The sequence below is a fragment of the Eulemur rufifrons genome, chromosome 7 (genome assembly GCF_041146395.1).
Source record: "Eulemur rufifrons isolate Redbay chromosome 7, OSU_ERuf_1, whole genome shotgun sequence".
Lineage (NCBI taxonomy): Eukaryota > Metazoa > Chordata > Mammalia > Primates > Lemuridae > Eulemur > Eulemur rufifrons.
Genome location: NC_090989.1, coordinates 140,271,759 through 140,295,563, shown reverse-complemented (window position 1 = coordinate 140,295,563; position 23,805 = coordinate 140,271,759). Strand labels below are relative to the sequence as shown.

Sequence of the window (23,805 nt, the reverse complement as noted above, 5' to 3'; positions counted from 1 at the left end):
ATGGAACTGGAGGCCATTATGTTATATGAAATAAGCCAAGCACACAAAGACAAATATTGCATGTTCTCACTCATATGTGGGAGTAAATAAATAAATAAATAAATCTCATGAAAACAGAGACTAGATTGGTCAGCTGGGGAAGGTGAAGGGAGGGGGGAGGAGGAAAAAAAGAATATAAATGTACGTATTACCACTGATCTGTACACTTAAAAATGGTAAAGATGGTAAATTATATATGCATATTTCACCTCAATAAAAAATTTTTTAAATAAAAAGGTAAATATAAGTCCCTTAATTCTAAGCAATGAAAAAAATTAAGTTACCCAATTCACCAAAAACAGTGAAGTTCACACTGTTTTGCAGGAGACCATGACTTCTGAGTGCTCTACAGATCTGAGTGCTCCACAGATAAGGGGCCACTGTTGGGAGGCCTGGATCTTAGCCTGACCCATCCGGGGGTGGGGCAGTGATGTGATTTTGACCCATTCATGCTTTTTCATCTGTTCACGCTAGAACCAGGGTATGTGTACAGAGGGGCCCGTGTGGGGAGAGAGAAAAGCAGCTTTGTCCTTTGGGCCAAACCTCCACCTTTGGTTCTGACCTGAGCTAGCCAGCTGCAGCCAACACCATGAAGTGTTGGAATCTATAAGAAAATTTCCAGTGGAAATTTAGAAGAATGACGAGGTGCGTCCAGATATATAAAACTCTGTTGCCTTAATCCTTATACTCATGTGTTTTCATGTTCAATAACTAGAGATGCAAGAAAACAAACATTTAACAAAGAGATGCCCAGAGACAAGCAGGAAGGCTTTGCTGGGAAGGAGCAGAAAAATCAGTAATTAGTCAAAGAGATGGGGACTCACACAGGATTTGGGGCAAAGTTCCACAGCAAAAAGTAAAGACAAAGACTGAGGTGTAACTATAGAATAAGCAAGATGATTTGGAATGATCTGAGAATGGGTTTTTAGGCAAGTACAAACAGTTTATTACATGAAGACATGATTGACTCTTCTTCCAAACATGCCTCTTCTAAGAGTAAAACTTTATTTCTTCTGAAAGAATTGCCTTTAGAGAGGGGACAGTGAGTCAGCCTCGCAGGAGGGAGGGTAACTGAGGTGAGAGCTGCAGAAACTCCCCCACACAAAGGCCTTTTTCATCAGGAAATCCAGAAGAGTCTGTGGCAGAGTTCACTACAAAGCTCTCAGGTTGCAAGACGTGGGCCCCTTCGATTATAATTAACATCCGTGGGTGGCATAACACTGGCAGACCCGAGGGGACATCTGAGTGTCTGAAAACTATGTCATGGCCACAAAGGTACTCCACAAATATGTGCTGAATTAAATCTTTGGACTAACAACCTCCAGAACTCTTCTTATCAAAAAGCAATTCAGCGATATTCCTTGAGTGGTCAGAAGAGGCAGACAGCAGCTAGTTGTGAGGTTAACTAAATGGAAAATAAAATGCAAAATCCACTGTAGCTTTGTAGAATGTTTTGGGGCATAGTTGTTAGCAAGGGTCACTTTCAGAAACTTAGAAGCCATCCATACTGTCATATAGTTTGGAGATCAAGAGCAGAGCACACACACACACAAGCATACCCTTTTAAATCAGCTATACAGTCTTATTTTTGTGTAATTATAGTTACAGAACTGGTGTGGAGTACCGGCCCGTTCATAGGCATAACTCTCCCCCTTCCTGAGTAGGGATGTAAAATCTGAAAAGGAACAGTTGAGATGCTGACTTGGGTGGGGCGAATGGTCTGTCCAGCTGATTTTTATCTAAACTGCACACCAGTGTGCTCAGCACTCTTTCCTGCTCCAACAGGAAGAAAGGACACACACTCACTGCCCTCCCAAGGGGAAAACTGGTTTTCCACAAGAGGTCAGAAAGTGCAACCAGCCAGGACACCAAAAATAAGGATGTTTCCTACCAGCCCGCCTTGCTTAACAACAGTTGTGATTGTACTCTCTTCTTTCTGCCTCGTTTTCAGTGGATGCAGTTTAAAACCTGAGGCTGGTTCCAGCCTTGGTTACCAGACTACTTCTGAAAGGCCTTCTTGTTATTTAACTTCACTTCACAGACAGCACCCAGAATGTTCCAGAGACCCCTGCATTTTTCCACCAACAAGCTTTCTGGAAAATTACCAAGTGTTCTAAACTTAGAGCTTGGGTCCCAGATCTGCAATTAAAATGCTCAGAGTTCTGATGGGATTCACAGAAAAAAAAACATGGGCTCAGTCTGGGCGGGGGCAGGCCCGGGGCAGGGGATGCCCTCCCCGTTACCTTCCACAGCAGCTCGCACTCGCGCTCCTCCAGGGCCTTCCTGTGCCTTGCAGTCACGGCTTTGACCTCCGACTGTACGACCTTTGCCTTCATCTCCACCTGTTCTGCCACTGACTGGGCTTGCTCGATGCTCAGCTGGAAAACCAAAAACAACCCTGAGGCATTAGAAGGATGTCACTCCTTACACATCTAAAGCTGTTTCTATCAGCCCTGAAAAGCCAACACCCTGGGTCCCCAGACCACTTGGCCTCCTTCCTTGGAAAGAAAGCAGGCACTTAGCGGGAGACTGATGTGTAAGTGAAGGAGTTGCTGGCAAGAGCTGGGCTCCTTTGTACGAGAAATGGCACCTACACAGTGAATGTCAGGACTATTAAGAGATACTCTGACAGAGAAACCAGTGTAGTTGGGTGACAGCCGAAAACTGGAAATGAGGATCGAATGTAAAATGTACAACTCTGGTCACACGAGCAACGTTCCCAGACTTTCTGGCCTCTCTCCCTGCCTGGGGAAAACTCCCCGAGCTGGCACACCCGTCGTGTGAGGGTGTACAAAGGCCAGTGGCCAATCCACCCTGTTCTTGTCAAGTCACTAGCAACACGGCTCACTGCAGCCAGAACCAATGCCAAGTGCACACTGGGAACATGTGATCTACCCAAGAAACCGTGCCCTGTGGTCAGAGACCATCTACACGCCACCATACACCCCACCCCGAACCACCAGCCTTGTGAATCAGCAGCCAGTTTAATCAGACGTATTATTGTTCATGAAAAATTAATCTGGACAGAAGGCATGGTGTATTCATTAATATTACATGCTGCGTCTTAAAAAGCCACAAGGATTTCTTTGAGATACTGAGGTATTAAATCAGGGATTCCGAACCCACTGTTGATGGTTCAACAGGTTTTAGAACAGGTGACCCAATCAGGAGGGTCCTTGGGAAGCACGAAGGTTTTGGAGCCTGACCTGGGCTTAGGAATCAGTTAGGGTGACCCACCGGCTATAGTGTGCCCTGGACTGCAGGGTTGCTGGGATGTGGGACTTCCAGCACTAAAACTGGGACAAACCAGGCAAGCCAGACTGCTCAGCCATCTTTGGAGTTGGGTTACCTGGATTCAAATTCTGGCTGCACCTCCTACTAATTTTAAAGCCCTGGACAAGTTCTTGGTCCTCCCCAACCTCAGGAAAGGGTAAATGTGAGGGGAATGCAGAGCGATACACGAGAAGAGCTGAGCAAGCACCTGGCACAGAGCGAAACATTGTTGTGATTAACAGCTCTCAGCTGACAGGCACCTGGAACAAAAGTCATCTCCCCCAAGCCCACACAGCATCTGTCATAAAAGAAGTCAGATCACATGCCCAGGCCTATTCACACTTCCTACCTTATTTGTTTTGAAATTGTCGTATGACGTTTGAAATATCCATGGCATCATGCAAGCCACACTCACAGCGCAGCCCCCAAAACAACCATGGCTCAAATGGTTGACTGCCTAACTGCAGTCTCCGTCCCAATTCCTGTGAGACCTAAGGATGCCCAGAGCTGACCACAGCTGGCACTGGCTGGATCTGGGTGGCTCACAGACTGTCCATGGCCAGGAATGCCTTCTCTTCCAAATTCGCCCTAAATTTCAAAACTGAGCTCAGATGCCACTCCTTTCCTGAAGCTGGAAGCACCTTTCCGGAGTATTTCTGCTACATCTTTACAGTTCTGTCCCAAGTGCTATTACATATCAAACAAGGTGGGGGCTAAGTACATAGTCCATGGTACTTCAGTCACCTGAGCTGTAAACCTCAGAATGTGACCTCTGGAAATAGGATATAATTAGATAAGATGAGGCCACACTAGATTAGGTCAAATCCTAAAATCCAATAACTGGTGTCCACAGAAGGTCACGTGAAGACACAGATACAGGGGGTAGAGGGGACGGAGACAGGGAACCATGTCATGCTGAAGGCCGACCGTGGGAGTGTGGGAGTGATACGGGTACAAGCCGAGGACTGGTGGCAGCCACCAGAAGCTCGGATGAGGAAGGGAAAGACTCGTCCTGACAGCCTTCAGAAACAGCATGGTCCTGCCGAAACCTTGACCTTGGACTCCCATCCTGCAGATCTGTGAGATTATGAATAAGTGCCTTTTGTTTTAAAAGCCTTTTGCGGCAAGTTGTTGTAGCAGGCCTAAGAAACCAATACAGAAGCCAACAAACTGAAGCAGACACTTTATCCAAAGTACCTAAAAGACAAAAAATTAGAATGAACAATCAAACAAGTGTTGATGGGGTTGATAAATTTTGAGCATCTCAGGTTGCTGGTCAGGATTCATTCAAGGGAAAAAAAAAGAGCGAGAAATCTCACTAGACATTTAAACAGAGAGAATGTAACACAGGGAAATGGTTAAACAGGTACGGGAGAACCGCTGGGGCAAAGAGCACAGGGAAGACCAGAGGTAGACAGAACTGCAGCAGCAACAAACTCAGCTTCGGCTGGGAGCAAAAAAGGAAAAAAAGCTGTGGTTACAAGAATCCAGAAGTAAGGAGGTGAGCTCATACCCAGGTAATTCTGAGAGTGGCAAAATCTGGAAATTGGAACCAACTTCTAATGCCAGGGTGGAAAAAAAAACGGCCATTTTTTAAGAATTAGATGCAAAATAGAAGTCCCTTCCCTAGATATGTGGTTTGAAGCATCACAGCCCCAGCACCACATGGCGAGGGTGTGAAAAGGTGGGAAAGGTGGGTTAGAGCTGAGAGAACTTAATATCTGGCTCGCCTTGTTTTTGTATGTGTTATTAATTAGCTGGTGTCCAAGTCAATATTTGACTGAGGCAAACAAGCCAATGTCTATAAAATTTCTTAACACTTCCTCAACAGAAAGCAGAAGTGGCAAACTGCTTTCTATTTATATTAATGTCATTACTACTTACCAAACTAATTTTTTCATTAAAAAAAATCCAGAAGATTGGCCGGGCGCGGTGGCTCACGCCTGTAATCCTAGTACTCTGGGAGGCCGAGGCGGGTGGATCGCTCAAGGTCAGGAGTTCAAGACCAGCCTGAGCAAGAGTGAGACCCCGTCTCTACTAAAAAAAATAGAAACAAATTATCTGGCCAACTAAAATATATATAGAAAAAATTAGCCGGGCATGGTGGCGCATGCCTATAGTCCCAGCTACTCGGGAGGCTGAGGCGGTAGGATCGCTTAAGCCCAGGAGTTTGAGGTTGCTGTGAGCTAGGCTGAGGCCACGGCACTCACTCTAGCCCGGGCAACAAAGCGAGACTCTGTCTCAAAAAAAAAAAAAAAAAATCCAGAAGATGTAAAAACAGCAGACTTATATTCCTACAAGAGCAAGGACTGGCAGAAGAAAGCAAGGACCACTCCCTTTGCATAGGAGTGAGTTTACTGCCGAAATCACCTCTCCCCCAGTCTCCTCCCGGACCTTCCTGTCAGGTCCCTGAAGGACCCTTGTTTAGAACTCTTGTTCTACAATAAGAACTGTTTCTTCCATTTTGCAAACAGGTAGAAGTGATTCAAAGCTTTTATGGCAATTTGAGTAGTCATCAAGCATCCATATACTATCATTCCTTGGGATGAGAGTCATAAAAACCCTACTCTATGAGGAGAGGCAAAACGGTCTTTCCGCATCAAACTGTACACAATCCAGTCAAGCCCTGTGTTCCAAGCTGTGCAGGCCAGGACTTGCTGAACTAGTTCCCAATCTCCAAAGGGCATTAGAAGGAGATAGGAGGCAGATGGGCTGGGGGACATAACAGTGGGTACAAGGGCTGGGTAAACTTCCAAAAGAGAAATGCACACTTCCCAACAAGAACAAAGAAATCACCCAACAAGCATGGTGCCCAAGAAAAAATTTAATCATCTTTTAGATGTTAACAGATCCAATCAAACATTTGCAAGTTGTGAGTCTTAATCTGGAGAATCAGTGCACGCCAGCCAACTATTTTTTTTTTTGTTGTTGTTGAGACAGAGTCTCACTTTGTTGCCCAGGCTAGAGTGAGTGCCGTGGCGTCAGCTTAGCTCACAGCAACCTCAGACTCCTCGGCTTAAGCGATCCTACTGCCTCAGCCTCCCGAGTAGCTGGGACTACAGGCATGCGCCACCATGCCCGGCTAATTTTTTCTATATAGATTTTTAGTTGTCCATATAATGTCTTTCTATTTTTAGTAGAGACGGGGTCTCGCTCAGGCTGGTCTCAAACTCCTGACCTTGAGCGATCCACCCACCTCGGCCTCCCAGAGTGCTAGGATTACAGGCGTGAGCCACCGCGCCCGGCCTCAGCCAACTATTTTGAGGGATAGCCACTCAGTACGGCCAAATCTGGGTTTCAAGGGAAAGGGTGCAGATGTCTATTAGTGATGTCTGCATGGAGACCGGTGCTGTCACATGGTATTTCTCGTGGTAGTTCAAGTGCCCCACGGTCTGGTCAGAGATAATAGAGAATGCGAGCATCACCCATACACTTGTAGGCCACCGTATCAGCTACAGGGCCACTACCATGGCCCACTCTAAAATGTAATTTTTATCACACCTAGTATCTCTGAAACTATGATTCACCTTAAAGTCATCAGCGGGTTTTTTCTCCTTTCTCAGTTGCATGTAAGATAGATGTACATCTTATAGTCAATGGCATGTTGAATGTGATGAAATGCAGAAATTAGCTTTCTTATGTAGATTCTGTTCATCACTGTCCCAAAGGAATTAGTATACCTAAGACACCCTCTAATTACACAAATGACCAAAATTTTATATCTCCAGGAAAAGAGGCCAAATAAACACAATATAATGTCCTAAAAAGAAAATGAGTCGCTGCCCTTTAAATGCCCCCAAAGCATTTATGAGGTGCTACCGGCATTTTCCATGCTTTCTTTGGCTGTGGCTGATTCACCAGGGTAGATTCTCTTTACAGGACTATCTAAAACAAGGATGTATGTCTGGGTCTCTTTCTAGAACTAAGAATCTTAAGAGAAGTTGTAAGTTTTTTAGAATCATAACTTACGAACTCTGATTCATAGTCAATGGTACATCTGACAAGTATAATTTAATATGAGATTAAAAAGATATTAAATGTGGAAATGTACCTTTATGCTATGTATACCCTTTCCATCAAGCAATGTATTAGAAGCTCACAGGCAACACACAAACTGATCTTGAAAAATAAGTGGATGAGGACATCAGGCTGGAGGAAAATGAGGTGTCCAAGCAAAAGGGCCTCGCTAGGGAGGTTAATACAGAAACTACATGCAGCATGCAGTATGTATGGGGCTGCTGATTTATTATAGGAGAGGGGCCAGGAATTGCAACCCTCCTGGGTACCAGCACAGAAACCTGACCACCGGTGTGATCTGGGGTCCAGAGTGCCCTGAGAAAGGCAAAACTGCTGCATCTCTAGGAAGTGTATGTTACCTCCAATCACAGAGAGGAAACTAACCGAGAGATGCCACTGGCTGAAGGAAAGGAATATGGAGTTACTGAAAAAGTCTTTTCTAAACAAAAACTGGTAAATGGAAACTAAACCACACAATCCAAGCAGGACTGAGTCCAGTTGTATTGTAAAAAATGTCACTAATATTCATTTAAAGGAGTATAAAGTTTATAAGGACTTAATCTACCTGCAGATTTGGTCTGGCCAGTAACCTTTACTTTTGGGGTGTGTTCTTGCTCATTCATTTGGTCCTAAGAGCTACTAGTCATAGTGTCTCTGGACCCCAGACTATGCCCAATGAGGGGAAATAAAGGAAGCTAGACCAATCAAGAGCCCTTCCCTGGGAATTTACATATGGATGTTCCAGCCTACCTTACACCCCCACCCTAAACGGAAAGGGGAAGAAAAAGGAACTAACTCTTTCTCTGAGGATGGCTTGCTGAAACAGGCCAGCCCAAAGAGTGCTCCATTTATGTCCACCCTTTTCTCTCCACTGCACGGACAAAGCCCGGGTTCAGTAGCAAAATGAGGTTACCCTGGAGAGAGAAAGGCAGAGCCCCAAGGTCTCAGTCCCTGGATACCTGAAGCCTGATCCACCCATATTCTACATGGTTTCCTGACACTACACTTCCCATTCAGTCATTTGCACAGAATCCAAGTTAAGACAGCATGGGAGAATTTTTAATTAGCTCACTGTGCATTAAAGTAATTCAACCATGATTTTCCCCATAACATTTGGGGGGAGGGGGGAAGGGAAGAAGGAAGGGGGGGGGGGAGAGAGAGAGAGAGAGAGAGAGAGAGAGAGAGAAATATGTGAGCACGCAAGCCTCCTGGATGAGAATTGACCATCAGTTTTGAATTCAAACTGCAAATCCTCTACTTACAGTCAGTGTAATCTCTGGCACATTACTTGATCTCTTTGAAGCAAAGTTTCTTTCAGGTAATGGAAAGAATGACACCTACACTTCAAAGGACTGCTACGTACACATAAAGCATGGAATTCAGTGCCTGGAACAGAGTAGAAGCTAAATAAACAAGTGCCACCAATTCGTACTGCTGAAAGGGGAAGATCTGTGGAGATCTTGAGATCTGGGATTTTTGGCAAAGCAACTAAACTTTGTTCTTCCATCCCACATCTGCAATAGCGGGAAAAAATGTTTCCTTCCATTTATACAATTTTTTAATGTAAACTGGAATAATATCTATTATTCTTGCTTTAACATGAAGCGTGCTAATAGTGTTTACTTTTAAATTGGGAAGACAGGTCCAATAAAGGAAATGAGGAAGAGCAGGGCAAAAATAGCTATAGCTGGTTGTCTACAACATCCATTTCGCTTGTATTACTACTGCCGAACTACAACTAACATTAGATGAACAGTAACAGAAGCTCCATCTTATTGAAGGCTATAGTGAGACTGGATTAAAAACTGCCTTGCAGTTGATGTGGTCATAAGGCTGGGTTTGGGTCCACGAAGTATAAGCAAAAGTATTAATATTATCCAAGACTTCTGGGAAATTTGAGTAGGAGAAATTAAAATTTTAAGTATTTAAGCCACTAGTTTTGGGGAGCAGAGAGACAGCCTGTTACTCATTGCTAAATGCATTAAAACAAAACAAAACCGTAATCTGTGGCAGATAGCAGATGAGTGGTTGCTTGGGAACATGGGAGTAGGGAGGGACGGAGGGATTACCATGAGAGTATAAGGAAATCTACAGATAAATGTTGTGTGTGTTCTGACAGCTCTGCCAACTGGCTGTTCCTCCACTTCACTCCCTCTCCTCAGGGCCTCCCTGTTCCCTGAGGCACAACAATGTTGAAATTCGGCCAATTAATAATCTTTCAATGGCCTCTAAGTGTTCAAGTGAAAAGAGGAGTCCCATGTCTCTCACTTTAAATCAAAAGCTAGAAATGATTAAGCTTAGTGAGGAAGGCATGTCAAAAGGCGAGACAGGCGGAAAGCTAGGCTTCTTGCACCAAACAGTTAACCAAGTGTGAATGTACAGAGAAAGTTCTTGAAGGAAATTGAAAGTACTACTCCAGTGAGCACACTAATGATAAGAAAGTGAAACAGCCTTATTGCTGATATGCAGAGTTTTAGTGGTCTGGACAGAAGATCAAACCAGCCACAACATTCCCTTAAGCCAAAGCTTAATCCAGAGCAAGGCCCTAATTCTCTTTACTTCTATGAAGGCTGAAGGAGGTAAAGAAGCTGCAGAAGAAAAATTTGAAGCTGGCAGAGCTGACTCATGAGGTTTAAGAAAAAAGCCATTTCCATAAGAGTGCAAAGTGAAGCAGTAAGTACTGATGGAGAAGCTGCAGCAAGTCATCTAAGAGATCTAGCTAAGAATTAGCTAGATGAAGATGGTGAAGATGGCTACACTAAACAGATACTCAGTACAGATGCAACAGCTTTATATGGAAGAAGATGCCATGTAGGACTTTCATAGCTAAAGAGAAGTCAACACCTGGCTTTAAAGCTTCAAAGGACAGGCTGGGCTAATGCAGCTGGTGACTTTAAGTGGAAGCCAATAATCACTGAACCATTCTGAAAACCTTAGGGTACTTAAGAATTATGCTAAACCTACCTGTGCTGTGACAGACAGCACATCTACTTACAGTGTGGTTTACTGAATACTTTCAGCCCACTGTTGAGACCTACTGCTCAGAAAAAAAAAAGATTCCTTTCAAAATATTACTGCTCATTGACAATGCACCTGGTCACCCAAGACCTCTGATGGAGACGTACAAGGAGATTAACACAACATCTATTCTGCAGCCCAGGGATCAAGGAGTAATTCTGATTTTCAAGTCTTACTATTTGAGAAATTCACTTTGTAAGGCTACAGTTGCCATACATACATAGTGAGTACTCCGATGGATCCTGGCAGAGTAAATCGAAAACCTTCTGGAAAGGATTCACCATTTTAAATACCACTAAGAACATTCATGATTCACGGGAGGGATCAAATTGTCAACATTAACAGAGTTTGAAAGAAGGTCCCAACCCTCACGGGCAACTTTAAGGGGTTCAAGACTTTCAGGGGAGAAGTCACTGCAGATATAGTGGAAATAGGAGAATTAGAAGTAGAGCCTGAATTGCGGCAATCTCATGATAAAACTTTAACAGATGAGGAGCTGCTTCTTCTGGACAAGCAAAGAAAGTGGTTTCTTGAGATGGGATCTACTCATGGTGAAGATATTGTGAACACTGTTGAAATGATAACAAAGGATTTAGAATATTACATAAACCTAGTTGATCACTCGAATACCAGTAGCGTTTGAGAGGACTGACTCCAATCTTTTTATTTTTTTGAGACAAGGTCTTGCTCTGTTGAACAGGCTAGAGTGCAGTGGTGCAACCATAGCTCTTCTGTAACTTCAAACCCCTGGGGCACAACTGACCCTCTAGCTTCAGTCTCCGGAGTAGCTAGGACTACAGGCATAAACCACTACACCCAGCTAGTTCCCCCTCCCCTTTTTTTTAAGAGGTCTCCAACTCCTGGCCTCAAGGGATCCTTCCACCTCAGCTTCCCAAAGTGCTGAGATCAAAGGCAAGAGGCATCACACCCAGCCCTGACTCCAATTTGAAAGAAAGTTATACCATGGGTTAAATGCTACAGATGAATATTCTGTGAAAGTAAGGGCCAATTGATGTGGCAAACTTTATAGCTATCTTATTTTAAGAAGTTGTCACAGCCCCCCCGAAACCTCCAGTAACCACCACCCTCTTGGTAAGTCAGTAGCCATCCCCATCACAAGAACCTCCACCAGCAAAAAGATTACAACTCACTGAAGGCTTAGACGATCAGTAGCATTTTGTTAGCAATAAAGTAGTTTTTAATTAAGGTCTGTACACTTTTGAGACATAATGCTATCACACACTTACTGGACTATAGTATAGTATAAACATAACTTTTATATGCACTGAGAAACCAAAAAACTTGGATGATTGGTTTTATGTTTTATTTCAGTTGTGTGGAACTGAAATCACAACCTGAGTCACGCCTATATAAATCTAAGTGGCTACAAAATCATTACTCCTACCGTTCACCATTCGTAAGGGTGCAATGAATACCTCCAAAATGCAGGATACTGCCTCAGCAGAGATTCCCAAAGGAAGAATTAACTACCTCCACCTTTAAAGGTCTGAATATTTTCAAAAGCATGTTCTACCCCCAATAAAGCATAAGCATGGAGTACACACCCAGTTATTTAGCCAATATAGTATTCTGGTGTCATTTTAATTGGATTACTAGTCAGGTTGAATATATTTCCGTATTTACTTTTTGTAAGGTATTTTCTTACATTTCCTTGAAGTTTGTTTTCCCTTTTTTCCCCTCTTACCAAGCTGTGATTTTGATGTTTTCCTTTTAATAGGCAAAAGTTTCTTGTACCACACTAAGTTTAGAGTACTTTCATGACTTAGGTATTTTATTAATACTTCCCCCACTCCATGTAATGCTTTAACCTGGCTAGGTTTTATCTTGGTGTTTCCTATGATACTTTAAATCTATTCTTTCCCCCTACTTCATCACCCCTAACTTGAGGTAACTCCTATTAAATTATTACCAAAATAAAGCTTATTTCCAAGATATTTACTCTGTTTCTTAAATCTGCAATTCTGCCGATACAAATAAGCAGGGTTTTGGGGGGTTTTCTTTTTTGGAGACAGAGTCTTGCTCTGTTGCCAGGGCTGGAGTGCCGTGGCATCAGCCTAGCTCAAAGCAACCTCAAACTCCTGGGCTCAAGCAATCCTCCTGCCTCAGCCTCTCCAGTAGTTGGGACTACAGGCACATACCATGACGCACAGTTAATTTTTTCTATTTTTAGTAGAGACAGTGTCTCTCTCTCTCTTGCTCAGGCTGGTCTCAAACTCCTGACCTCAAGCAATCCTCCCGCCTTGGCCTCCCAGAGTGCTAGGATTATAGGTATGAGCTATCGCATCCAGCCCAAACAAGCAGATTTTTAAAACTCCTGAATAACCCACTTAATATGTTCATACTATTAAGAGCAAATGAACAAACCTAGGACAGATTCTTAGACCAATGACTTCCAAATCAAACTTGTTACTTAAATGATACCTGTAAAAGAAATCAGAATCTCTTCTTGCCCTATAACCAGAATTATTCTGTATTTTGGCTTAAGCAGATTAAATGATTTTCTATAAAATACATAAAGGCCCAAATTATATTTAAGAGTTCCCCCCCCCGCATGTTAACTAACTGTATTCCTTCCTTTTCCGATGTTCACATTAAGAATGGAGAACAGTCTTTATGCCATGTCGGTTGTACCCTTCAATATAAACACTATTAAGTGACAGCATAAAAATTACGTGAGTAGGCTGTCCACTAACATGTTAACCAACTGCATGAAAGAATCAAGTGCTTGAGAGCACTACATACCCAAATCAGTATGACCCATCTTTCCACTGCTCAGTGACCAAGAAAGGATAAGACACTTGTATATTTATACACAAATCTAAGTATTTTTTATAAAACTAAGTCTTTATATTCTTTATGTTCTAAGTATTTCTTTATGTGGTGGCTCACGCCTGTAATCCTAGCACTCTGGGAGGCTGAGGCAGGAGGATCACTTGAGCCCAGGAGTTTGAGGTTGCTGTGAGCTAGCCTGATGCCACGGCACTGTCTCACCAAAAAAAACAAACAAACAAACAAAAAAAACCCCACCACTACCCTGTTGTGTAGTGGCTACTTTTTCCGATGTCTTCCAGATGTACTTTTCAAATGATTTTTTTTCTTTTTCTTTCTTTCTTTCTTTTTTTTTTTTTTAATTATTTCAGCACATTACAGGGGTACAAATGTTTAGGTTACATATATTGCCTTTTCCTCACCCAGGTCAGAGCTTCAAGTGTGTCCATCCCCCATACGGTGCACACCGCACCCATTAGGTGTGTATATACCAATGCCCCAACCCTTCCTTCCCCCTCTCATCTGCCTGACACCTGATGAACATGATTACTATATGTGCACGTAAGTGTTGATCAGTTAATACCAATTTGATGGTGAGTACATGTGGTGCTTGTTTTTCCATTCTTGTGATACTTTACTTAGTAGAATCGGCTTCAGCTCTATCCAGGATAATACAAGAGGTGCTAGATCGCCATTGTTTTTTGTGGCTGAGTAGAACCTCCATGGTATACATATACCTCATTTTATTAATCCACTCATGTACTGATAGGCACTTGGGTTGTTTCCACATCAAATGACTTGGTGTGTGTGTGTTTGTTTGTTTGTTTGTTTGTTTTTTGAGACAGAGTCTCACTCTGTTGCCCCGGCTAGAGTGCCGTGGCGTCAGCCTAGCTCACAGCAACCTCAAACTCCTGGGCTCAAGCAATCCTTCTGCCTCAGCCTCCCGAGTAGCTGGGACTACAGGCATGCGTTACCATGCCTGGCAAATTTTTTTCTACATATTCTTAGTTGTCCAGCTAATTTCTTTCTATGTTTAATAGAGATGGGGTCTCGCTCTTGCTCATGCTGGTCTCGAACTCCTGAGTTCAAATGATCCTCCTGCCTCGGCCTCCCAGAGTGCTAGTATTACATGCTGAGCCACCGCGCCCGGCCCTCAAATGACTTTTGAAAATGACTGAGACAGGTAGTCTACCCAGCACACAACTAAGTGTGCACCCCCTGGGGCTCTCAGCACAGTACTCTCCCTTAGCACAACAGAGCTCAGTCAAATATTTGTGGGACATGTGCTGGCCCCTCCCCACTCTCACTCAATCTGTTTCAATGGCACATAACTCTGATTAACCTGATTCCTACTAGCAACCTATGTGCAAACTCTGTGCACACTGAAAACTGGGTTACACCAGTCTCCTGACCTTGGGGACAGAACTTGTGTCTGTGGTTTATGCAGGGAACGAACTGGCTTTTCAGCAAATGGGTTTTGAGCAAAGCTAGCTTGTCCTCAACCTTTATTTGCCTTCCCCTCACTGTCCCAAAGGCATGTACTGTCATCTTAGAGGGAAAATGGACCTATATTTTCCACTCATACCCAAGGACTTCTTGGTGAACAACGCTCTGTTTTTCTTGAGGGTCTCCAAATTCCCAGATGGTTGGTTCTTCTAGAAATGGACAATACACTGAAGATCTGATAAGAACCTTCAGAAAGAAATAGGTGTCCATCATATCCCAATTTTCACATCACTGCCTAAATGTAGGTTTTCAAGAACTGCAACCCAGAGCCAAGAAAGGGTGCTAAATAAATCCACACCCTGTATTACACAGGACTTTCTAGGAATTCACAATCTATGAAGTGCACCTGGGTGTGGCCACATAGATTAACCAGCCCATCTAATCCCAAGTACCTGCCTGCTACCTCCACTCAAAGTGCCCATTACCTAGTATTTGGATTAATGTCAGGCACAAATTGTCAACTAATATTTGAACTTCACCCCTTGGGTCTATGCCTAGGTTCTTTTCACTGCTCACACAGCAGACTCTCAGCCAACTCTGTTTAGTTTGGAAAGCTGGGCACGGCAGACAAAAATCGTCTATCCCTCTACTCCCTTTTCTCTCCACAGAAAGTTCAAATTTCCACTTCTGTGGGATTTCACCATTTAAACCACTCATGATTTGTTGGAAGATCTCCTTAAGCCTCCAGGTAATCTGGACGACTCACTTTTCTTCCAGAGTGGCTGATCCCACAAAGGACAGAGAGCACCAGCAATTCTCCCAACAATGCTTCAAGTGTTCTCAATCTCCAAGGACAGCAAGCAAGGAGTTAATGAGATCATACCACAGTCTAGGGGGGTTAAGTTCCCAGATGATGCCTCAGTGGAGGCTGGGTACCAGTGTCTAGCAGACACCAGTAGGGGAAGGCATTTGTCAGGGTCCTAACTATCGTGGCATAAAACAGAAGACAAGCCACTTCATTCGCAGCAACATAAAGGCACTGACTCAACGGGTGGAGAGGCTGAGAAGAGAACTTCCACAGCACTCAGAGGCACCCGGAGGGCATTTTAGAGAAAAACTGATTAACTCTGGTGTGTAAGAGTATGACAGGATTAGTCACTGCAAAAATACAGATTTTCAAACTTTCAACTTTATGACTTGAACACCAGAAAAGTCTGACTCATCAGAACAGACTACTTCAATATCATGCACAGAGAGGAACATGTTTGCTACCAAGAAACTTACTCAGTCAAATCCACCTCCTTCTTTAGGGCACGCGGCTCAATTCTTTTAACACTTTCAAATAAGACCTTATATTTAAAACAATTCACTTAAATACTCTAGAAGGTAAACAATAGTTTCTGCTGAAGGCTTGGTAACTTTTCCTAACTTTCAAACCTGTCCTACGACACAGGGAAAACATGTCATAATTTTCTCATTTCCCAAAACTTTGTCATCTGGATCAGACAAGATTTAAAAGCAATTCAGGCATGTGACTATGTAAGAGAATTTTGCCACCTCTCAAAGTTACACGTGCCCCTCCCCAAAGTGAGGGGAATTCAACAGAGACAAACGTTAAAATTACCAGGGCTGCTTCAGCCAAGAAAGAGTTCAAGACTCTTGAACCTCACATAAAATTCCCTGTGCTCACTTATAAATAGGCAAATCTGTATGGCAAAGGTCTCTGTCTAAAACGCATTAAGTGCCCAGTCTTTCTGCAGTCCTGGCTAGAAAGTGTCAGCATCTACCTGGATTTGGGAAGGGGGCTGGACGGGAAACACGCAGGTGGTATGATGGTATGATGAAAAACGCCCAGGCGAGGTACTTGAGAATCCAGCCAGGAACTTTGGCCACATTCCTGCCATCTTCACAAGATCACTAGAACCCCTCTAGGGATTGTTGCATGGATGTTACACGAGCTCATCTGAATCACTATCCCATACCTCCCCTCCACCCCAGCACCCACGCACTCCACTGGAATCTGCCCAGTCATCTACACGTGCCATCTGACAGAAAGGGGGAAAGGTGTTGTGTGGGAGTCGGTGAAGGGCTCACCTGGATTGCTTGTCGGCCCTGCTGGGCGTCAGCCAGGAGTTGAATGGTGAGTGCCCTCGAGTCCTGCAGCGCCTCCTGGAGGTAGATGAAGCTGTGGCCCCCGTGCCGGCCCATCGTGCATTCGCGGCAGATGGGCACAGAGCAAGTGTCACAGTATAGGTGCAGCACCTGGGGACCAGAGAGGGGACAGGCATACATGAGAGATGCAGGATGGAAGAAGAGGGAAGACAGCAACAGTGGTGCCCTGGATCCCAGATGCTGAACCACCCCCTTCCCAACAAGCAAGCACCCCCCCCCCTTGGGCAGCGGTGTACTAACTGCAAACGCAACCAGAAATACCCACTTGCCCATCTCACTCCCTCTCCCCAAATCAAGAGGAAAAAAATAACCAACTGCCACATCCCCCTCTAGTCTCATTCAGAACCATAACTGAGATGCTTCAAAGCAAAGATCCTGTATCTTAGGTCAATTATCCAGAAAAGTTATGAGACTGGGTTCCCTGGTCTGAGATTGGTGGCCTGAATGAAAGAATACGCCAGAGAAGTTTCTTTTGCCACTCCAGCCTAGATGTGTGAAGCAAGGTTAAGAGCCAGTAAAAATCGCCCTCGCCCCATGGCTTGTGGCCATCCTCCTCATCAAGGAGATTAGTGCAAAGTATGGTTCTTCTCCCAGACACTCAAGTAAACTATGGGCTCTAAGCTTCTGGAACGAAGGCAAAAACCTGGTGGTAAGGCCAGCCAGCTTCTAGCCTTTCTTCTTCCTGCCAAGTTACTCCAAGGAGGTGAACCAGGGAGGCAGCCAGAGCTGACAGAACGGCTTTATGTGATGTTATACACTTCCCTGGAGCCAGCACGCTGGGAGGGGGAGAGAGAAGGGTTGGCACAGCCTTCACCTGCTGATAAGTAAGGAGCTCTCAAGAGAGAAGGCTCCTTGGCACAGAAACTGGGCCAGTCTCATTACTGTGTATCTCCCTGCGGAGCAGGGCACTTAGCGCCACTCTCTGTAAATGTTTGCTGGATTGCTTTCAAGAGGAGAGCTTAAATTTGCCTCTGGTACACCTGGGTGTGAGAGAGAGCTACTAACACGCAACTGGCAGGGAAGCAGTGGGCAAGGAGGAATCTTTCACATACACAGCAACGTACTGAATCTCCAGAAGACAGGACAGGAGGTTGTGAGGTGCTCAGGGCCACACAGTCGGCAAGGACACAGCAGGGAACCTTGTGAAGAGCTGGTTTCAACACAGGCCTGGCTACCTCATCCTCCAGAGCTTTGCTAGGTATTGTGGAGGTCCAGGGTGCAAGACTCAAGATATCTATGTGGAACTGAACAGGAGCTCATTCTAGCCTAGATGCAGGACAGACTGTTGCAGAAGACAAAGAGGGAGGCCTGGAGGGGGCCCTGAGGGCCAGAGAGCCACACACACAGAGGTGTAGGGGCAAGCGGAGGGAGAATTCTGCTTCTCTCTTTCTCCAAAGTTTTCATTTTATTAACCAACCAAAGTCTTGGTATGAAGCATGCCCAATAGAAAATGCTTGCCTAAATGGTTCAGTCAAGCAAAGAGGTTGCTCCACTCAGGGTTAATTAACTGAGTTAATAGGGACGTGTGATTTAGCACGGGTTAAGCTGCTTCTCTGGAAACTTTCAGATTCGGAAACAGGAAAAAAGAGAAGATTTAGGATATATTGTATTCTTAATTTTGTTTAAAAAAAAAAAAGTTCTGTTATAGCAGGTTTTATGAATCCTACTTTATACAAGGGAAATGTGATGAGGTTTGTAGCTTTACCGGCAATTTTGATCACTGGAGTACTTTTCAGCAATGGTGGTAGACTGGGACCAGGTGGTGGTAATTTGCCTTTTTTTTTTTTTAAAGGCCAATTGCTTTTTAAGCACATCCACCTTTTAGAGATGATCTAATCCTTCTAATAGATTAAATCTCAAGTCTAAATTCTAACCAAAAGATACGAAGCTGGATAAATTCAGGAAAAATTCCTGGACAATCTCTCTTTTTTTTAAGATGTGGTGCTAAAGCAACTCTACCAGTTAGTTTCAACCACATTCCTTCCCCTAGCTCTCTCCATGCGTAATGGGAATAAAGGGGTCGCTCCTATGCTAATGTGAAGTGTGAAAGCCTTCCATCCAAAGGTTCCTTTTAAATTTCAATAAAACATGCCTCTGACCCTTTGTGGCCTCCCCCATTTTACCAAACTGCTAACCCTAACCTGAAAATACGTATCTTTTCTTTTCTTCTTCTGAGGACAGCTGTGTGGACTGGTTGGAGATCCCTGCTTCCTTCAGTCTGTGGGCTCACACAAATATTACCAACTAGCTTGTAGCTTGTTCTCATCTCCATGGCCAGGAAGTGGGAAGGAACCTCAGGCTGTTAACCTGAGCCTGCTGCTACCTAGCTGTGGGACCCTCTATCCAGTCACCTCTCTTGACCTGCCTGGGCTTCAGTCTCATCTGTGAAACACAAGTGGTCTGACTAGGTGTCTCAGGAGACCCCTTCCACCCCTGAAATCCCAGAAGCGTATCTTTAGAGACTTGACAACAGAAACCAAAGGGCTTCAGGGAAATTCTGGGCTGAGCCAGGAAGCTGACCCCAGGCTTCAGTTGTACAGTTGCAGGAATTAAGATAATTTTTCTTAGTCTTAGATTTGTTAATCTTAAAATACAGAGCCTGGCTGATGTTGGGTGTAGGAGATCCCACTGTGAATGAGAGGTTCAAAGGGATTCTGCAGATGCAGTGGCCAGAAAACAAATCCTGGTCACAACAAGTGGCAGCAGAGAAGGGCAGAGTGCCTGGAGCCCCTGACCCCAGAGCCCTCCCATGGCCAGCCTCGAGAAAGCAGATAAACAGGTGAAAGAGGTGCCTGGACGCAATCCCTGCCTGGCATCATTTCACACTGGATCAGCGCAGCTCTGAGTAGCCAGAACTGTGGATTCAGAGGAGCCAGTGCTTTCGAAGTTCCAGGCTGCTTGAAATGACACAGGTGGGGGTGCAGGAGACAGTTGATAATAAAAAGCTATGGGTGAGTAAAAGAATATCAAATATCCTCAATGTACTTGTAGTTAATAAACTATGAATTTTTTTTTAAATGCATTGTCCAAAATCTGTAAAATGAGACCAATGTTTATAAGCCTTCCAGCTAAAAGTTGGAGGAAAATTTTGGGAAGGATTTCACACTTCATTTAGAAGCTCTACATCTCATCTCCCTGCAATTTCTAAGATGGATAAACAATTTTAGAGCTGCTGAAACATGATCGATAGGTAAGGATGTGAATGGATGCAATTCTCTGGGAGAGAGCAGCTAGATTATTTTTAAAGAATAAATGGGAGTGGTATAGAGGGTGGCTCAATGGCTAGAAATGTGGGAGCAGCCAATGAACTGTGGCTCCTGGGATGGGGGGGAGGGATTGGGGAGAAGAGGTCCTCTGGCGGCAGGAATTCCAGGGCCTGGTTGGGGCTTCCCGGGCAGATGCATGGACACGCCCCCTCGGGGCTGGCGACAATCTGGCTGCCCCAGCTAAATGGAGCAGGCTTGACCTCTGACCCTGCAAGTGACCACCCTCTTCCCTGCCCCCAGCTTCCAGAACGTCCCACCCACTGCCTTCCTCTCCCAAAATTTCTAAAATACCAAGCAGAGACAAAGACCTAGGAATGTGGGCCCAGCAGGAAAGGAATTGGGGGAAGGGGGAGGTTAGAGGAAAAATAAATAAATAAAAATACAAAGTAGGCACGTTTGCCCTAGCCAGTGTTTAAATAAAATGCTTTGTTTGCGAACAAGTGTGTGGGGTGTGCGTGTGTGCGTGTGTGTGTGTGTGTGTGTGTGTGTGCGTGCTCCTGAAATCTAGTTTTTATACTACCTGTGGTCAGACAATGAACGCACACACCAAGGGACTCTTGTTAGAGCGTGGCACATCTGAAAAGAATGAGTTTCAGGTTTAAAATACAACTATCCTCAGTGTCTTAAGAATGTAAACTGAAAGGATGAAAGGAGGCCTGGGTCACCATTTAAAGTTCATCAAAATGCCTCAACTAAAATATATCAACTGCTATAAATTAATTTTTTTAGATTAGTTCGACATCCTTTAACATGACTGAAGACATTTACTTGGCCTCCCACACAAACCAAGGCTGAACACTGCAGCCTGGACAGAAGGGGGTCTCCGCCCACCCAAGAGGGTTTCTCAGTTTCCCACTACAGAAATAAAGGGGAGGCGACAGCCCATTCTGGAAGCAGCTCAGGGCCCAGAAGCCTTACCTGTGTGTGCTACTCTGCAGGCTCCCACATGGGGCAACAGAGGACTACTTCAAAAAATGGTAAACCGAGTTCCAAGCATAAAATCTAGCCATGAAATGAAGTCTATTAAGTAATAGTAAAATCAAGCTTGACTTGAATGCCCTAAAACCTGCAGTGCAAACCGTCAGCAGAGCCCCTCCTGCAGCTCTGGCCACGTGCTGCCCTACAGCTTGGCAGAAGAAAGGAATAAGGACTGAGTTCACGCACATTATCCCTTTTTGGTAGATAGGGGCGGGGGTGTCCAAAACATTTTTTACTTAGCTAGGTAACACACATGCATTGCTCAAACACAGAAATAAAAGCGCAAGTAGTTCTTAAATATATCCTCAGTGTCTCCGCAATTGTTTCTACTTCATGTAACCATCCAAAGGTATGTTATATTCTTTGCATACTTGAATTTTTAAAGACAAAAAAATTTTCACTAACTTTATGAACTTGGAGAATGTTCTGCAGAGGTGCCTGGTTTTCTGAGTGGTTGTATGGTATGTTGCTGTGTGAAGGTACCACAACTTATTTCATCAGTACATGCTAATAAAATTGTAAAACTGTTTCCTGACTTTTGAAAAATCACAAGCAATGCCACAGTGAATATCCTTGTTCTTTGTACAAACCCCAAATTTTTCAATTTGGTAATATATTCAATTGCTCTATCACTTGATGGTAATGGTTAATGGGGGGAGATCTACTTGCAAGCATGGATAATTAAGGGTTCCCAAATCCTAAATTTTGGAGCTGGGTCAACCTCCATCCGGGTGAAGGGCAAAGGTAGTCAAGTGCCAGTTTCTGTTCTCAACAGGACCAAACACAAAGGGCCAGCAGGGGGGTGCCAGGTGAGACAGTGTGGGCAGAGTTCACAGCCAGGACTGGAGTTAAGATCCACTTCTGCCTGGTTGGAAGGTTTTGGTGGATGCCGAGGAAGTGAAAAAGGGGCCAGAGAAGAGTAGTGGCCCAAGGAAAGAAAGCCTTGTCATGTTTTGCAGCCTCGGTAAGAGATGGCTAAAGAGACTGTCCCAAATGCGGGGGCGGGGATGGGGCCAGGTCTGTCTGACAGGGGTGCCTCTAGAGGTTGATGGTGGAAGGGGTCCCAGGCAATGTAAAGGAAGAGGGGTGTTAAGAATAAAAAACACCTGATGATCCCAGAGTCCCCATTAAAAACCCACAATCCCCTTTCTGCAATTCCAAAATCCAAAAAACAAAAAAAAGCTCTGGAAACCAAGTTTTTACATAAGCTATTTGGCAGCAAACCCATAACTGGTGTACAACAAAGTATCTGCAGTTAATAAAAATGTATTATATTTGTGAAAATCATTAAGAATACATTTTAAGTGTTTTCACCACAAAAAAATAAGTGTGTGAATAAGCATGTTAACTAGCTCAATATACCCATTCTACAACGTATCCATATTTCAAAACACTATGCTGTACAGAATAAATGTGCGATTTTTCTCAAATTTTAAAACTGGCACGAAAATGATTTATGATTTTTATCTATATATCATTTAGTGAATTTTTATATTTCACTGCAGAAAATAATGAACATTAATGTTCATTACTTACTGATTTTCATGAATATAAAGGGGATTGTGGGTTTTTTAAGGGGCCTCTAGGGTCCTCAAGTGTTTCCTTCTTAACACCTGTCTTCCTTTACATCGCCTGGGCCCCCTTCCACCATCAACCCCTAGAAGTTTCCGCATCAGGCAGCCCCGCTCCCCCCACCTCCTTGCGTTTGGCACAATCTCTTGTGTTTGTATTATACGTTATATACACGTAGAATACTGCCTTCCTAAAATAAAAAATTATGAATGCTGAGGCACATTTGACCCCAAGGGCTAAGGTAAGAAATTTACACACACAATACTGTCTGTCTGGCCAGCTGGCTGGGCCAAGACCTGTGGGGGTTGGAATGAGGATGTCCAAGAACAGCTCGAAGTAGGGTCAGAGCCATCTGCTCAGCTCTGTTCTAAGTTTTTAGGCTCCACGGATGGCAAGTTTGAAAAGGAACGTTTCAGATCAGAGAGGGATGCCGCTATCTCTTAATCTGGCCCCAATTCAGTTGCTGGTGCCAAGGGAGCAGCATAGTTTGATGATCATAAAGTATCATGTTAACACTTGTTCACTTGAGGCTTCTGAGAGACTCCAAAAACCACAGCAGGATTTCTTCCTCCCTACTTTTTAGGAGAAAAATCTTCACTGTCCACTGACCACTGTGCCCCAACAGTGGCTGTTACGCCCTCCCCAACACCAGCCACCCACCACACCAAGGCCCAGCCCCTCCCACGGCCCATGCCACAGGCATACTCAAGCCCTGCTAGTTCCTTTTCCTGCCAATCACCTGCTCCCCTGCTTGTGGGGCCGGGTCCCACAATCACACAGGCCCTTTGTGAACTGGTGCAGCGCCATCAGCTCCTACTTTACAAGCCGCAACGCCGTCCTGTCCAGGTCTCAGAGCCCGGGCACATATCGTTTCTTTCCCTGCAAGGGCCCTCCCTGTAGCACACCAACGGATGTTTTCTCCTGTGCACGCAGCTTTTAATATTAACGTATACAAAAATGGAAGGGTTACATTTTAAAACTGAAATCAAATTAAAAGGCACAGATAATTAGATGAGTAAGTTCCACTGACAGAGTTGAATGCCTGAGTTTGGCCGAGCTTACTTGCTTATTTGATAAAAAGACAGAACAACCCAATTTTGGGCTCACAGGACTGTCAGAATTATTAAAGGCATGAAAAGTTCATCCTGGGAGAAAATTATTTCCCTCCAGCACTGACTCTTTGAAGGAAGATGAAAACCCAGCTAAGAACACCACCACAGGCAGCACAACAACC

General features: G+C 44.3%; 1 protein-coding gene across 1 annotated transcript in view; it reads right to left on the bottom strand.

Annotated features, from left to right (window-relative positions):
• TRIM71 (tripartite motif containing 71) overlaps nucleotides 1-23,805 on the bottom strand; it is a 68,161-nt gene that overhangs the window by 4,102 nt on the left and 40,254 nt on the right. The window contains exons 2-3 of the mRNA XM_069473369.1: nucleotides 16,678-16,845; nucleotides 2,283-2,417 (exon numbers count right to left, since the gene is read on the bottom strand). Coding sequence (XP_069329470.1) covers nucleotides 2,283-2,417; nucleotides 16,678-16,845 — 303 coding nt within the window. The remainder of the gene's footprint in view (nucleotides 1-2,282; nucleotides 2,418-16,677; nucleotides 16,846-23,805) is intronic.